Below are 16,261 nucleotides of genomic sequence, written 5' to 3'. Positions count from 1 at the left end.
AAACTGATGAGAGACAAATATATGTTAGGGATTTTCCTCACCTATTTATACAAAGTATTTAACGTATCACAGTCACTCTATTTGGAAATAACTTTTAGTACCACCAATCCAACAAGAACACCTGGTTAAAGCAGCATCCTTGGAAATATGCAGAAGTAAGTACATGGTCTCTGGAAAAGCTCCAGACAAGCAAATATTACAACTGAACAGGTATATATCTACTCTTATGCCTTGGATATCAGTTCCCAGCAGCTAAAGATAATTTTTGGTTTTAGTCACTTTTGCTGTCAGTCTAGCTTTCCTATCCTTTGGTATATGCATCATTTCACCTATGTACATGTGAAGAGACAAACAATAAATCAGAGGACACACAGGGGTAGGACCATCCAGAGAGTCCTTGGGAGTGGCTGTCTTTTATACCACTACCTTTTAGTTACCTCATGAGATGTTAGCACACTTTGGCAAGTCAGGTTTGCTAAATGTGTATCTCATGTGTACTTCTCATGCTGATGTCAAGGCCAATCTTTCCACGGCAAAACTCTTGCTCTTCTTTGCCAGGGTTTGATATATACAAATGTGTATTCATTTTACAGTTGCTGGCATGCCAATATAAATCTTTAATTTTTGAAGACTCTTGCTAGTGTTCTTTCCGAGTGAAATAAAATGTTTAAAAAGTCTTATGAAATAATCCTTCTTCTAAAGTGTAAGTAATATAAAAAACAAATGTGAAAATTATAGGCCATGTTGTGAACCTTAATTAGTATATTTCTGCAGTCCTACTCTAGATTACATCTCAATGAAAAGACAACCCTTATTTTCACACCAAAAGAACATGGAAAGAAAACCATATCATATTCCAAGAGAATAAAATCCCCCAAGTCTCATGCTGAAGAAATATGTAGAAACATTACACATTTTTGGACTGCACATTTCACAGACAAAAAAGTAAATATTCAGCTACTCACATAGATAAATTATTTTATCCTACTCCAGTCAAGAAGATATATTGATGTATTGGGTGTGCCTGGCCAGGTCTTGGTAGTGAGGTGTCTATAGGGGTGGCTTCTGTGAGAAGATGCCAGAAGCTTACTCCATGTCCAACAGAGCTAATCCCACACAGTTCCAAGACAGACTTGATGCTGGCCAAAGTTAAGCACATCAGGAACTATAGTAATGTCTCTGTGATAGTGTATTTAGAGAAGGTAAAACATTTATTGCACAGTTCTAACTGTGGCCAGAGAAGAGAGGGATGAGAATATCAGAGAGGAACAGCTCTGTAGGGACCAAGGTCAGTGGAGAAGCAGGGGAAGGAGGTGCTCTCAGCTCCAGAGCTGAAATTCCCCTGCAACCCCTGCTGCAGACCATGGTGAGGCAGCTGCGCCCCTGCAGCCCATGGAGGGGCAAAGATCCACCTGCAACCCCTGGAGGAGAACAATGCCAGAGTAAGGGGATGCCTGGGAGAAGGCTATGACCCCATGGGAAAACTCTGCAGGAGCCAGGGTCCTGGCAGGGACCTGCAGATCCATGGAAAGAAGAGCCCATGCTGGAGCAGGTTTCCTGGTAGGACTTGTGACCTGTGGGGCACCCACACTGGAGCAGCCTGTCCTTGAAGGGCTGCACCCATGGGAGAGAACTGATGCCGATGGGATGGACTCAGGTTAAAGGAATTAATGGACAATTATCTCCCATGGGAGGGACCTCTGCTGGACCAGGGGAAGGACTCCTCTCCCTGAGCAGTGGCAGGAGCAATGTGTGATGAACTGACTGTAATCTCCAATCCCTGTATCCCTGTGCTGCTGTGGGAGAGGAGGTAGAGCTGGGAAGGATGGAGGGACAGGGGTGGGGGAAAGGTGTTCTTTAAGGTTTATTTTATTTCTCATTGCCCTGCTCTCATTTTGTTAATAATAAATTCAATCAATATTCTGAGGACGAATCAGTTTTGCCCATGACAAATATTCAAGCCAATATTAAAATAAAATTCAGAAAACATGAACTAGATAGCACTTTTATAGAGATTAGATACCTGCTGGGTGGCTGCAGGCAAATACTTCTACAAACAATGAGCAGAGAAGGCAAGTGAATTATAGATAGTCTTTTAGGAAAAACTGAGATTTTTCATCTCCTTTTCCTTATTAATTATTGCTAAAGAAGGCATTGGCTTTTATGAAAGAACAATATCGTTTATCACTAGTATTAAAATAATTTCTATTATTTACTTACTTAGATTGAAATAATTAAATTTCATATCTACTCCATCAGGAAGAAGAAACTCAGTGGTGAGGGACAGACCCTGCTGTATCATCCTTTCTTCAACCTGACTGATATATTTTCCTAGCTTTGGGAAATGTCTTGATATCAGTTTTCTATATAAATTATAGCAGCCAGTTTTCCCAGTTTAGGATACTTACAAATATTAGAAGCATGACTAAAGAAAGTCCTATGAGAATGATTCATTTGAGTTAGTTTTATGAGAAAAGGACAACAATAAAGATAGTCCTGTTTATATGAAAAATGAGTGGGACTATAACGTGGCATACAGATTTCTCTACCAGCTGAGCATTACCCAGAATCCATTTGTTCACTGGTATTTCTGGTCAAAAACACATTGCCCACTCACTCACTTTTCTTCAGATCTTATTCTATTAAATTATGGTTTTACCTTTGACAGATTAACCTCCCTCTCTCCTGGACTCTTTTACTGACAGCTGGTGTTGGCTGAGACTTTCAGTCCTAAGTCCACAGTGAAGGGCTGAAGGAATGGGTCGTCAGTATAGTGCTTGAGCCAGATTTCCTCAGGGAATGCTTGCACTGTCAGTGTTGCTGAGGAAGAGCTTTCCTCCCTCTGCCCAATGACATTACTCAGAAAATATATGCCTTTACTGTACTAGTTTTATAAGTTGAAGGATACTTTTTATTTTGTAAAAGATGCACTCTTTGTGGTTTCAGTTCTTTTTGGTGTATATTACATGTTTTTATGCCACTGTCCTCATCTTCTTTTGGTGGTGTGTGTTGGCAACGCCTGGTTTTCCATGAGTTATGAACTGAGAACTGCTGCCCTGTGCCACAAGGATGATAATGGAAAAGGGGTTCTTGGAATAGAGGGAAATCCCACATCCTACTTAGGATAAATCATTACCATCTGTTCCTACATCTTTGAAAAAAAGGCTTTTTTTTTCCTGTTCACAAAGAAGAATCTACCCTCATAGTTACAGATTCTTAGCACTATTTCCCCTTAGGTATGACACACTGTATGTATTTCTGTAGTTTTTGAGGCTGCTCTCTCTCAAAACTGCCCTGTAGAAGACAGGCTCTGACTTAAATTTAGCATGCATACCCATATTTAATGGGATTGTGGAGGAAAGGAGTGCATTAATCTCACATAGCATTGATGAGAATCCAAATCTGATAATACTGAGGTGAGCAGAGAGTTTGAAAGCTCAGGCTGTTATATTTTTGATACTGCAACACTGGCATTAGATCTCAAACGTATCACTCCCTAAATCCATCAGGGACTTAACACATTTTGTTTTATCTTTCTACCAGCTGACCTTGTTTACACAGGAGAAGAATCATTTGAACAAACATGTGTCTGGTACCGTGGCAAACACAGCCAGTAGTAAAGACAGATTTTTCTGATGCTGGGCCAGGGCTTGTGCCTCAGTGGCATGGCCACTTTTCCCATGAAACTCCTCTAAGTGTCTATAAGAAAAGACAGAGGCAATACTGTCTAGGCAGTACTGGGAAAAGAGAGGAGACAGGCTTCCAGCCCTCAGAGATTGGTCAGGAGGTAGCCAGGTGATTACATTCTGGTGAAGGTTCTCCACACAATCACAGAATGGTTTGGGCTGGAGGGGATCTGTAAAGGCTGTCTAGTCCAACTTTTTGTAATCAGCCTTGGCATCCTTGACTAGCTCAGGTTGCTCAGAGCCCCATCCAGCCTTGAATGTTTCCAGGGATGGTGCATTCACTACCTCTCTGGACAACCTGTTGCAGTGTTTCAATGTCCTCATAGTAGATAATTTCTTCTTTATATCTAGTCTGAGTCAATCCTCTTTTATTTTAAAACCATTGCTCCTTGTCCTATTGCAACAGGCCCAGATAAAAAAGTTTTTCATTGTCTTCATTTTATGTCTCCTACAGATACTGGAAAACTGCAGTAAATTCTCCCTAGACCCTTCTCTTTTCCAGACAGAACAGCCCCAGGCTCTCTTGTCCTGTCCTTATGGGAGGGGTCCTCTGACCCTCTGATACTTTTTGTGGCAACAATAGAGTATGGCTCCAAGACAGTATTTATACAAATGCTTAAAATGTGAGCACAGAAGTAAGTGCTTTCTTGAGCAAGAATATGTGTTCTACTGTAAGGGAGCCTTTGGAGCTGCTGGAGCTGATTAAAAAAAAAAAAAAAGGTTTTGTTTGAGCCTTCATGAGACAAGTAAAATGCATTTGGGCTAGTTGGAGAAGGTGGAGGATACCATATCTCTAAAGATAGCACTCAGTTCAGAGGGAATTTGCAGGAATGGATAAATTTAAAGGCACACTGCCTGGTACACCCTGCAGAAGGCAAACCCTGCCCACCAAGAAACACACTGGAAAGGCATTTCACACCAGCAATTTGGTCTAGTATGGACATTGAAGGAACAAGGTTGTAAGCAAAATTGCTTCCTCAGTTAAGTAGCCCTCAGTTGGTTGACCCAACATCCTTACCTAAAGAAATAAAATCAAATTAAAGATACAGATATGAGCTCAAACCACAAGAGAAGGAATAAATTTCACTCAATGCTGAAAAGGCTCTGTGAAACAAAAACCTCAAGCCCAACATTCCTCTTCAAAATATCTAACTACTATAGCCTGATTTTCATCAAGTGATCACATTATGTTGATTAATCACTGCAGGAAATGAGTACCTCAATTCAGGTTTTATGCAGACCAGCAAGAGGGTGCAAGGAAGTCTGCATTGTATATTGCTACTATACCTTTCAACTTTTTATGACCCTCAAGAGGAATGAGGCATTCATAATGTAGGGGGAAAATAAAAATCATAGAGAGCACCATAAATCTAAGGGACTAACTTGTGGAAATCACATCCTTAAACTGACATAGCTGTGATTAACCAGCAATGGCTTTTACAGTTAGAAAAGTTTTTGGATATAGTTATTTGCCCAGAGAAAGTTTCTGGTGGAGAGGGGGAAAAAAAAAAAAAATTAAAAAAAGAGCAAGTACAAGTATTTAATCAAATCCTTGTTCTGGGGCTTGTGCAATGGAATATATTGAACAAGCCTCGCACCTCAAGAAGTTTTGTTCTGAATCTGTTCTGATCAGAGAGAATTAGTCTTCCAGTAGATGCTTGCTCACATTTTTTCATAAAACCACCCACAGGATTCAGTAGTCTCTGTTTCGCAGAGCACTGAAATAAATCGCTGTTCATAACTAGGTTCTACTTGCTCAGCTTTCTTAGCAAGTCTAGACAATCTCTGTGTATATGAAACAATGGTGCCCACTTTCTTGTATTCAAAGACCTACTTGGCAATCAAAATGTCAAAATTAAAAAGGATACAAGCATGTGTGTATATATATATCTAGTCAGAGAAAATATAAGTCAATTATTGTGAATTCTGAAGTGTATGTAGAGGCCTGAATGCTGTGGAATCCCTTTTACTTACTCATGCTGTAGGAATAATGCTACAAATCAAAATAACAGTATCCTTCATCCATTTTTCATTTGCTTTTGTCACAGGAAACTGTACAAAGTGAAAAGCAAGCACAATAGTGCCCAATGAAATGTAACCTTCCAACAAGGAATACCTTTGTTGCTTCAGAGCAAAGATCTTGATCCAGACAAACAAACAGATCAAGTCTGACCAGATGGCTGTGCCTATACAAGCAAAATGAATAGGTTCAAGAACATTGACAGGCATGAAAGGCAACTGTTCAACTCAAAAAACTGCTAGAGTGACCTCTTGCACTATTTTACCCTACATGAACCCACACAAAATTTCCAGTCAGCAGGGACCATGAACCACATCTTTATTTTAACTTTGTTTCTTTCTTGGCATTCATGCATAGTAGAGTTGGCAGGAACAGATATGAATAGAGATTCACAGAGCAGATAATGTAAAGGAACAGTTTACACAAAATAACATAATTTACAGACACAGAATTTGATACGAATAGTCAGAATTTTTAGCTTTATCCAATGGGTCAATGATACCCTAAAAGCTAAAATCAAAATCAGTCCTCATTGGGACCAATTCATAAATTGTACTACACCCAGAATCTGCTGCCCAGGCCACTGAGACACCACTTACAAAGACAAAAGTAAAATTTTCATAATAAATCTCATGCACACACCATCAAGTCTTTCAATCCCCTTAAGAAAAGATTTGTTCAAGTAAAAACTCAAGACTCGAGGTTTACAAACATCAAAAAAATCTCCATGGAAAGGAAGCAAATGCCTATGGTAGTTTATTAATGAAAAAACCTATTTCAAACTAATCTATGAAAATTGTTCAAGCAGATTCATTTAGGAGATCAATAACACTCTTTAAAGTAATTGAAACTTTCCTCATAAAAATACGGGAAAAGAAGAATCTGTGAAGGAAAGACCAGCAGTTAAATTTAAACTCTGTTTAAAGACAGAGCCAGAAATACAAAGGTAGGGAGTACTTTGAACTTACGCTGCCAAATTTGCTTAGATGAAAGAAAATGACAGGAAATAGTATTTATAAAACTCTTTAGTTTTTAACAGCATCCTTTTTGGCATACCTATCTGGCCACACATTCTTGTTTTCATGTGTAAGTTAGTAGTTTGTACACATGCTTTTTGTATTGATGGACTGTAATTTCAATACTTTTTTTACTCTTCGTGGCTGCATATTTTTGCATTTTAACTGAAATATACTCAGTTTGTGCTTTAATGCTCATACCTGATGCTTTTCTAAAGGCTAACTCTGTGAGCAGTACAAGCAACAGGAAAGAGATCTTCAATTAATCACAAATTCAGCTCACATTAGCACAGATATACAGAATAGGAAGTCATTGAACAACATAACAAACAGTAAAATCAACTCCCCAACAAGTCCTCTAATTTTTTTGCAACTTTTTCGTAGTGTAAAAGACCACTGGAAACTTAACAAAAGGAGAGATCTTAACAAAAAAAGGTAAATCAACTCTCAGAGAGACAGAAGTGCCACCTCTCAGCTTTAGCAAGGTATTTAGCAACCACCCAAAAACCTTTGTAACCCGGGCATAAAAAGGAGACATGCAGCTGAAAAAAAAAGCTGCAAAGTTCCAAAGCATAAAGTATCAGCAGGAATCTGAAATGAGACTGGTGCTAGAAGATCTTGAGATTTCTGATACTCATGTACTATTGATTAGAATGGTAAGCATGAAATCAAAGACAATAAAAAGCCAAAGAGTGGCATAATACAATTTCAAATATATGGTATACTGCATGAAGCACAACATACCAGCTATGTGATAATGCATACAGAGGAAGAGTGACTGTATTCCCCACAGGCAAAAATTTGAAGGCCTCTAGCAAAACATGTCTTTGACAAAATGTCAACAAGTAAGATCTACCAACACATATCACATTAGGGTAGTTAAAACCAGTTTGTAATACACCATTTGTCAGAAGTGTTGTAAACAGTGATACTGTGATCCTTAGTTTTAAGTCAAAAGTTCTGTTTCAACTTATGTTCCTATAAATATATGCAAATTTTTTAATATATACTTACACATTTTCATCTACCTACATTCAAATTACATTTATACCTATTCCAATTAGTTTAGCCTCTGATTCCTCTCATCTTTGAGCTCTTCACACTGAATAAACTTTGGTAGAGGTTTGTGAAGAGAAATACACCCAAACTCCAAGCTATTGTCTAGGAGAGATGGAAAGATCAGGAGAGATTAAGGATTTTTTTTTTCAAACAATCAGCAAAATTGTTTTTTCAGCAGCTCATGGGAAGAACAGTATGATCAGACTTGAAAGGACAGCAAGGACAGTATCAGCCACCTATTCCCTTTCTGGAATATATTACCTGTACAGACTTCATTAGAATAGTTATAAAATATGAGACTGGCTCCAAGGAACTGTCAGCCAATTGAGACATTCCTCCTTCTGCCTGAGATCTCTAAGAAAGTTCCTAACTAGTGCTGTAAGTAAACCTGCTACATGCAAGTAGAATGGGACATGCCCCAGACTTGCTACTAGACTAAACTATCCAGTGACAGGACAGCAGGTTGAATAAAACTACTCTTTTTTTCCTTTTCCTTTCTCCTAAACAATGGAAAGCTTTCTCCTTAAAAGTTACGAATTATAATTGCTTTGCTGATGATAAGCTCTGGCTTTTGTTGAGCAAACCATACACCAGGAGTTCCTGTATTTTGCTGCAGACACAGTCCCTGGAGACTTGTGCTGTTCTTGCTTCTGCAGCAGTCACTGTTCCTGCTGCTAGTGTAATTCCCACAGATTCAGCATCTCGCAAAATGCCAGTTTTCTGGAACTGGCTGGAATCCAATAGCTGACGCCTTGCATATGGGTTTGCTACAAACAATGCTGATGCTAGAAGGGTCTTATGCCCTGTTCAGAGGCTTCACATTCTGTGTGTTGAATTATACTTCTCTCCCTTAACTGTGAATGGAAAATGTTTGCTCAGCCTGAGGGATCAACAATGTTGTCTAACAAAAATGCCAATTTAATACTTTTTCCCAAGTGCTGCTCCTTTTTTTTCATCTGTTTTGACACCAGGTTTTTGCAAGGCACTGAGCCCTTTGCTTCATTCCTAAAGTTTTCATCTCTTAAAGTGTTTGCACTGTGCTGAGAGCTGGGGCACAGAAAAGTTGCAGCCCTCAGCTACTACTGGCTTCATTCATTTGATGCAGCTATATTTAAGTTGCCTTACAGTATTTCAGGAGGACAAATCCCTCTTGGAGGGGGCCAAGGCTGTGACTTCTGTGCAAAATTACTTATTTCAATCTTCACTGCACACCAATTTCAAAAATGTGAAGTTGGTCAAGTGTGTAAACACATCTTAATAAAAAAGTATATCCTTCTTTGCAATGGTGATATTTTCTTAGGAGATACTCTGCTATTCGACCTGTTAAAAATACAGTGTGTGCACTTGAAAGTAGCTCTTATTCATTGCAATAATTTTTTTACTGCTGACAATTACTGTTTGGATTGCGAATCTCTCGTGTCCCACATGGAACCTTTCAACAGGTGGATACAGTGTACCAAAGACCTTCTCAGCAGAAAACTTAATATTGGTACATATTGAGAGAACTTGTGATGTAGCTACTTGGAAATGAAGTAAGTTAAACCAAAGCAAATATAAATTATGACCCTCCTACTCTCTGTGGGTACCAATTCTAGAGATGACTCAGCTCTTCTTTTGTGAGTTTGGAAGTCACTGTTTCCAAATTCAAGACCTCCAAAATTTGGAAGATCTCTCCCATTAGAGAATTCAAGCTCTAGCCTCTACACTTAAATCGAAGGCAAATTATCAGTCATTTAGAGTAGCAATGATGTATCTTTTTGTCTCTCTGATAGTCATATTTGTGTAATACACTTCCCAGCAGTCAAAATAATAGTAAGTACCACTTTGACTCTGCAATCTGATTAAAAAATAATAAATTTAACAACAAAAGGTAAAAGTTTCAAAAGTTGCAAGCTACATCCACCCGTATAATTAAAATGAGCTCACAGGTAGTGAAAAAACCAGTACACTCACTGAATTAATAACCAGTCCCACGAACGTCTGCATATTTTATGAGTTGCAGATGTGTATTTATACTTTAAACATAGCCACATTAAAGTATGACACGGTTTGTCATATATCTGCTGTGTTTTCATGACAAAAACAGCTCTACAGAAAAACAGAGAACTTCTTTAAAAGCAATTATAAAAAGCATCTTGAGACATCTTTATGCATTTTATGATACTGTACATGCAAAACAATGCTTTTATTATAGTTGGGTAACCCATTCAGATACACACAGCAAGAAAAGCTGGTTTTACTGTCCATCTAAGTGTTTTTAAAAAGATCACTGCAAAAAAATTTTACTTCAAAAACATGTGTAAAAGCATGGCATAACTTTTAGATGTCATTGAGATTAGCAAAAGTCAAGAAACTGCTTCAGATGCAGTTTAATTCTTAGATGGCTGTTTTAACTTTGAACAGAGTTCTCAAAATAGTGCCCAAATGCCCAGTGCTTGTTGAACAAATTCTGATTTATTGAAGGTAAACATTTACATTGGCTACAATGCTATAGCTGGTACAAAGCTGAATAAAAGAGGCTTAAATAGCAATAGAAAGCAAGTGCAGTAAAAAGTGAATAGAGAAAATATTTGGCCTTAGTGATCTTCTGGCAGTATTTACATTATCTCCATTTTGTTTAATATTTGAGTAACTCTAAGGCACCATAGGCTAAATAGCAGGCTGCAGTATGATTTTGTGCACAGAATTTAATAAATTTATCTGGAGAAAAAATGGCTAGGGAGTTAAAAGAAACATTGGCATATTTTATGTTTATATAAAGGAGTGTCTGTTTGTTAAAGTTCAAAGATACAATACATACTGGGTAAGTTCAAAAATTATTTTTAGAACATTAAATTAAATGTCTATGTATAAGGAATATTTTTACTGACTTTTTGATAAATTATTAATGCAATCTTCTCAACAGGTTTTTAACACAGTAGATATGTTCATCTAAAAACTAATTTTTTTCCCTTTACAAAAGCCTTATGCCTAGTACATACACAAAATCCCAACGCAAAGTGTAATGGGCAGTAATTTACATTGTAGCTATTCTGTGGCAGACTGAAACTTGAGCGGGAGCATGCAATCAAAATGCAATGGAACAGCAGTTCAAGCTGTCTTATTCCTTCGGCTCTTGTCAGTGGCTGTTGCTGCAGCAGGTGAGCAGGAGTACAACACTGACATGCCAGGACAGACAGAGGAGGTCAGTGCTTTCAGACCTGCTTCCAAACACAGATCGGGAAATCCAAACTCCCAGCGACATCCTTGTGCATTTCACACAGAACAGTGCACAAAGGATGACGCTCTGCTTGGAGAAAACTTTCCCATTTTTATTTATCCCCTTTTATTTATCCCCTTTTATTTATCCCCTTCTGAAGCAAGTACCACTCCACTCCTGAGTGGAATTTATTTAAAGAATAAATTCATCTGACTGGACTCAAGATCCTTTCTGAACAACCTCAGGTGCTTCACAGAACTGCTCTACAAGCAACAGATCTTGCTCGGTTTACTCAACAGACTCATCCATCACCTTGAGGTGGTGTTTGTAATGAAGAAATTGCACAGACACCAGATTAACACCTGAATTTTGCAAATAAAACACCACAGGATGCTGTGTGTCACAGGAGAGAAGTGAATGGGTGGCCAGGGCCATTCCAGCTGCAGCAGCACTGCCAGCAGAGGCTGCATGGTGAGTCATGGCTCATATTCTTTGTATCCCACTTTCATTTCCGACAGCCAAGAAAAAATCTGTCTAAATTCATGTAATTATTAAGTAACTAGATACTACTTTTGCATTTGCTAAGGGTTTGGTCCTTCTAAACCACAAATCTCGTAATTCAGTTGTTTCCTTTTGGCTTTTTTTTCTACTTTGTATTTATCCTTGTAGGAATTATGCTAATTGTTTTCATGGGAGTAAGTGATTTGTAAGCAAAGTTTAATATATCTATGCATGAAGTCTTAATCTGGAGTGACTTTATATTTGTATTAACAAAGGAACAATCTTAGCATAATTCATAAGATGCATTTTTAGTACCAACAGCTATTATGTTAAAATCATTCAGCTTCATTAAGGGTTTTTTCAAGGGCTGTACAGGAAAAAATTCAAGCCTAAAAATTCCAGTGTCATTGACTAGCTCTTGTAAAACATTAACCAAAATATTACACAACCTGGCCACTTTATGGTAAGTAATAGGAAGCTAAAGATTCAGGTTATCAAAACAGTGTAGCACTGTTGAAGAAAACAGGGCCATGTTGATTTGTATCATAGAAGATACCTCAAGTATCATAGAAGATACCTCAAATTGCTTAATTTTGACCTTGAATGCTAAATACTTGCCTGAATCTCAAGGAAGATTTAAAAGCATCTTTCTTGATTCCTCTCACAATGTTTTAAGATACTCAGCAGTATAAATACAGCAATGCATAATTAGGACGCAACATTAAACACTAATGCAAATTTTTGTCAAACCTTTCCACCATGAGGAGGGCTTGCATTTTGTTGTAGGACATAGCAAAAAGAAAGTTATTTACCAAGAACTCCCTTGGTTGCTCCATACTGGGTATGGCAACAGCAGTGACTTCATGGAAATTTCTACCAAGAGAGATGGCAGAGCCTGGGGCTCTACTTGTTTTGATTAAAAACCATCTTTGGAAAGCCTGAATCTTTTACAGCAGGAGTTACAATGATTGGTCCATCACTAATATGTGTGCATGACAATAGAGGAAGGAAAATGCAAGGGCTTTGGGCATAACACAGGGTCTTGGTCAAATGACCCTAGGATTTTAATTTTTCATCCCTTGGAATCCATGTTAATGTAAGTTATTTGGAAGCGTTTGGCATCATGCAACTTCCACCTTTGCAAAAAACCACAAAGGACAAATCCTTCAAAGAAAATCTTATCCTTAAGCTCTTCCATTTCAGTTATTGGTGACAAAAGTATTTGTTTCAGCTTTGATATTTCCCATATGAGGCGTAACAGATGCCAAATGAACATTCCTCCTTCCCCTCATCTTTTGAAAATAATGAGAACTAATACTTTGCTAAATGATCTGTTAAATGATCTGTTGTTAAAAGATTCAAATTTACCTGCAAGTAATACAAAACATTGGAAGTTTCTCATTAATATACTGGCTAAAGAAAAATGTGACTGAGTTACTAGCCAAAGAATTTTGTTCTAGTTCAATTGCTGTTTATGTGTGATAACAGGTTCCTCTCTCTGCACTGTAGCCTAGCAGTAACTTTTCAAGTGGCCCTCTTGCCCTGGGAATGGTGCAGCCCCACACTGCCATGGGCTGTCTATCCCCATGCTGTTAGCTTGGTTCTGCCAGTCCCTTTTCCTGCCATGAACCATGTGGGACCTGAGCTGCTAATGCCATCTTACCCCTTCAGAACTACTTTTCACCCTGAAAGTTTTTGCCTTCTTCCACTGGTTTGTAACCCCTGTGCTGTCACATTCTACCTTTTACTCTTGCTCACCATCCTTCTCCCCACTTAAGTTAGTCACCTAAGTGCTCTCTGAGACAGGCTCAACAGCAAGGCCTCCATACAACTGGGAGTCCTGCTTTCCCTCACACTATCCCTTACTGTGGCTCATCCATTTAAAACAAACCTCTGAGCAGTCTTAAAATTTGGCAGCTATGTATTTTTCTCTTCCCTTTCCTGGGGTTGTACTTACGATGGCACCATGCATGACCAGTGTCACAACCCCACAATTCAAACAGAGGTCAACTCATTAGCTACATTGCACACTCCTTTCTTCAAGGATTCAATTTCTGACCCCATGTCCATCAATAAGCTTGAGGGAACAGGGAAGATGACTGTTTACTTGGCTCCTCCAGTTCACTCATGGTCATCTCTCTTTTCTCCTGTTTTTTTTTTTTTTTTTTTTTTTTTTTTTTTTGAAGAGGCATCCCAGAGTGGTGAACTATCAGCCCTGCAAATAATCATAGAACATCTTTGTGGACTTGCTTCCGAGTTTCCTTTTGTTAGGCCAAACAGAGCGATTAAGACACATACGGCAGGACCATTACAGAAAGATGGTCATGCCATGGTTTCAGCTCCACTTCTGAATTATGTTGACTTTTTGCAGTCACACAACCTATGGCAGTCCTTATACAGATAGACAAATTTCAGGAAACCTCTTTGTTTCAAGAAGTTAACCTGTGTCTCAACATGAGAGACAATGATTAGAGTAGTGCTTCTCTAATTTAGAGGTCCACCAAATGAAGGTGCAAGTCAATAGAACTAACAGCAAAATGGGGATACGCAAACAAAGAATTTGCTTTATAAGTCTGGATATGAACCCAAAAAATTAACACTAAAGCAAATAACTGCAGGATGCTAAACTACAGGTATGCTAAATAATGTAGAATGCTAAATCCCAGGTATACGCTCCTAGGCCAAATACCATTATTAACTTGTAGGGCACTTCAACTGCAGCAAGTAATACAGGAGTGTAGCATGAACTAGAAAGAAGGAATAATCCATTACAGCAGACCTAATTCAGTTCTGTTTAAAAGAAACAAACACACCTGTGCTCTGTTGTGCTGTTATTTGGTGCTTTAGTATCTTTATTATGAAAGTAACATAAGAGAGGTTTCAGTCTATTTTTGCTTTCTGAGGTGGCTTGTAGTAGTTGCACAGATGGGTAAGTTCAACTGCTCTCCATATTCAAGAGTGTGATTGATGCTTCAGGATAGCCACCATGAGGGCTGCCAAGGGCATTCATCAGGGCACAGGGTATGCTTTTTGTCTTGGAGACTGGACCCTTCTCTATCTGTGTAGCCATCCTACTCTTACTGTTGGAAAAAACAGCTGTTAATTTAAAAGACAGAGATATTTAAATTGATTTCTTATAACTTAGAAATTAATTAAAACTGTTTTACCAAGACAAAACCAGTAGAATTTTGCATTTGAATATATTTTCTGATGCACCAACAATCAACTAAACCATGTAAAAGCCTTAACTCAGCACATACTTTAAAATATATGGATAAATTTAATCACAGAGCAATTTCACTGAAGTTAAGATGCAAACATTAAAAAACCTTCATTGATCTAATGAAACTGTAAAATCTAGTATATAAAAAAGAAAATTCTAAAAAGAAAATTAACAGTTTTAGGTTTTCCAGGTGTTTCCTAGGCTTGTATAATTAAAAAATGCAACTGAGGTGCATAATGGGTGAGACAGTGTTCCAGAGAAGATAAAGAAAGCTGAACATATACCATCACATTAATTTTGCTTTGTTGCACCCAGTAAATAAAAAATGCATTGTTGTTTTCACCTTTGAGTCTAAATGCTAACGGCATTTGCATAAAATAAAAATAATCAAAGATAGCTGCAGGTAGCCAATCTCTTCAATTTTACATATTCCAGACAACTTTTTATTGTGTTTTAATATGAGAATATTTTACTTATTGCAAAGTATCCTGCATAATACAGTGCTCCGCTATAAAATCTTCTCTCTTACTTGCAATTCAGTCCTTCTAAATTTAAAATACCAGTATACAGTACTAAAACTTCCAATTGAAGTTTAGTATAAAAATATCAGCACAAAAATCCTTTTTAATGTCTGTTTATTGTGAGCAACCCAAATGCCTGTTTAATTATTAATTTTGTATAATAATAGCCTTTGCACCCCTACAGTTACTAATTGATACCATCTCAGGTATTTTGATGAGATACGAAATACTAAGTAAGAAAACAGTAAGTATTCAAATGGTTAATTTGCTTAGTGTAGTAATAATAAATTAGTTTTTTGCATTTTCTTCAGTTCAAAATCCAGCTTTGAGACTGAGGAAGGCTTCACATCAATTAAATTAGAGTGGTCCTTTTAACCAGTAGCAGTTTGATTGCCAATGACTCGAAGAATCTCTTTATGAATGCTTGGTTCCTGTGTATTTATACTTGTATCACCCACTTGACCATCTTCATAACTAAAAAAAAAAAGTTCAGAAAATAATAGCATATTAGTGTTTTATTAATCTACATAAAAATATAAAAAAAACTCTGTTCTCTAAGTGCTTATTCCATATGTTCATACGTTTCTACTGAAGTGCTCTGCTGTGCTGCATCTTTATATGCACATCCTAAACTCTGGAGATTGGGAGGCGGTAAGGCTGCCATTGTCATTGCTAGGACCTAAACGGGACAAATGTTAGATGAAAGGGGTAGATGCTCACAGCACACACAGGAAGCCTTTCATGAATTCCTCAGCTTAAATACACACAGCCAAACAAAAATTATGCTTCACAATACGTGGACAGACTTAATATAACATGAAGTAATGCTATTGAATAGGAAAAATCATGAACTCCCTGTCCATTTGTATTAAAGACATCTACTAAACATTTGACACGAGCTTATCCATACATTTCTAGCACAAGTAAGTACAGCAAAAGATAAAAAATGACGGAATACTCAACAGAATTAGGAAGAAATGTCTTTTATCTACATTAATTACAAATATTGGAGGGAACATAAGAACAAGCTCTAGTA

General features: G+C 37.7%; 1 protein-coding gene across 2 annotated transcripts in view; it reads right to left on the bottom strand.

Moving 5' to 3' along the window:
* Positions 1-6,007: 6,007 nt before the first annotated feature.
* PARP8 (poly(ADP-ribose) polymerase family member 8) overlaps positions 6,008-16,261 on the bottom strand; it is a 122,769-nt gene continuing 112,515 nt past the window's right edge. For both annotated transcript variants that reach the window (XM_002196996.6, XM_030257350.4), the window contains one exon: positions 6,008-15,699. In XM_002196996.6, the coding sequence (XP_002197032.1) occupies positions 15,597-15,699 (103 nt within the window). In that variant the 3' untranslated portion in view covers positions 6,008-15,596. The remainder of the gene's footprint in view (positions 15,700-16,261) is intronic.

Source organism: Taeniopygia guttata, chromosome Z (genome assembly GCF_048771995.1).
Source record: "Taeniopygia guttata chromosome Z, bTaeGut7.mat, whole genome shotgun sequence".
Classification (NCBI taxonomy): domain Eukaryota; kingdom Metazoa; phylum Chordata; class Aves; order Passeriformes; family Estrildidae; genus Taeniopygia; species Taeniopygia guttata.
Note: the sequence above shows the minus strand (reverse complement) of the source record. Positions and strands in the feature narration are given on the sequence as shown.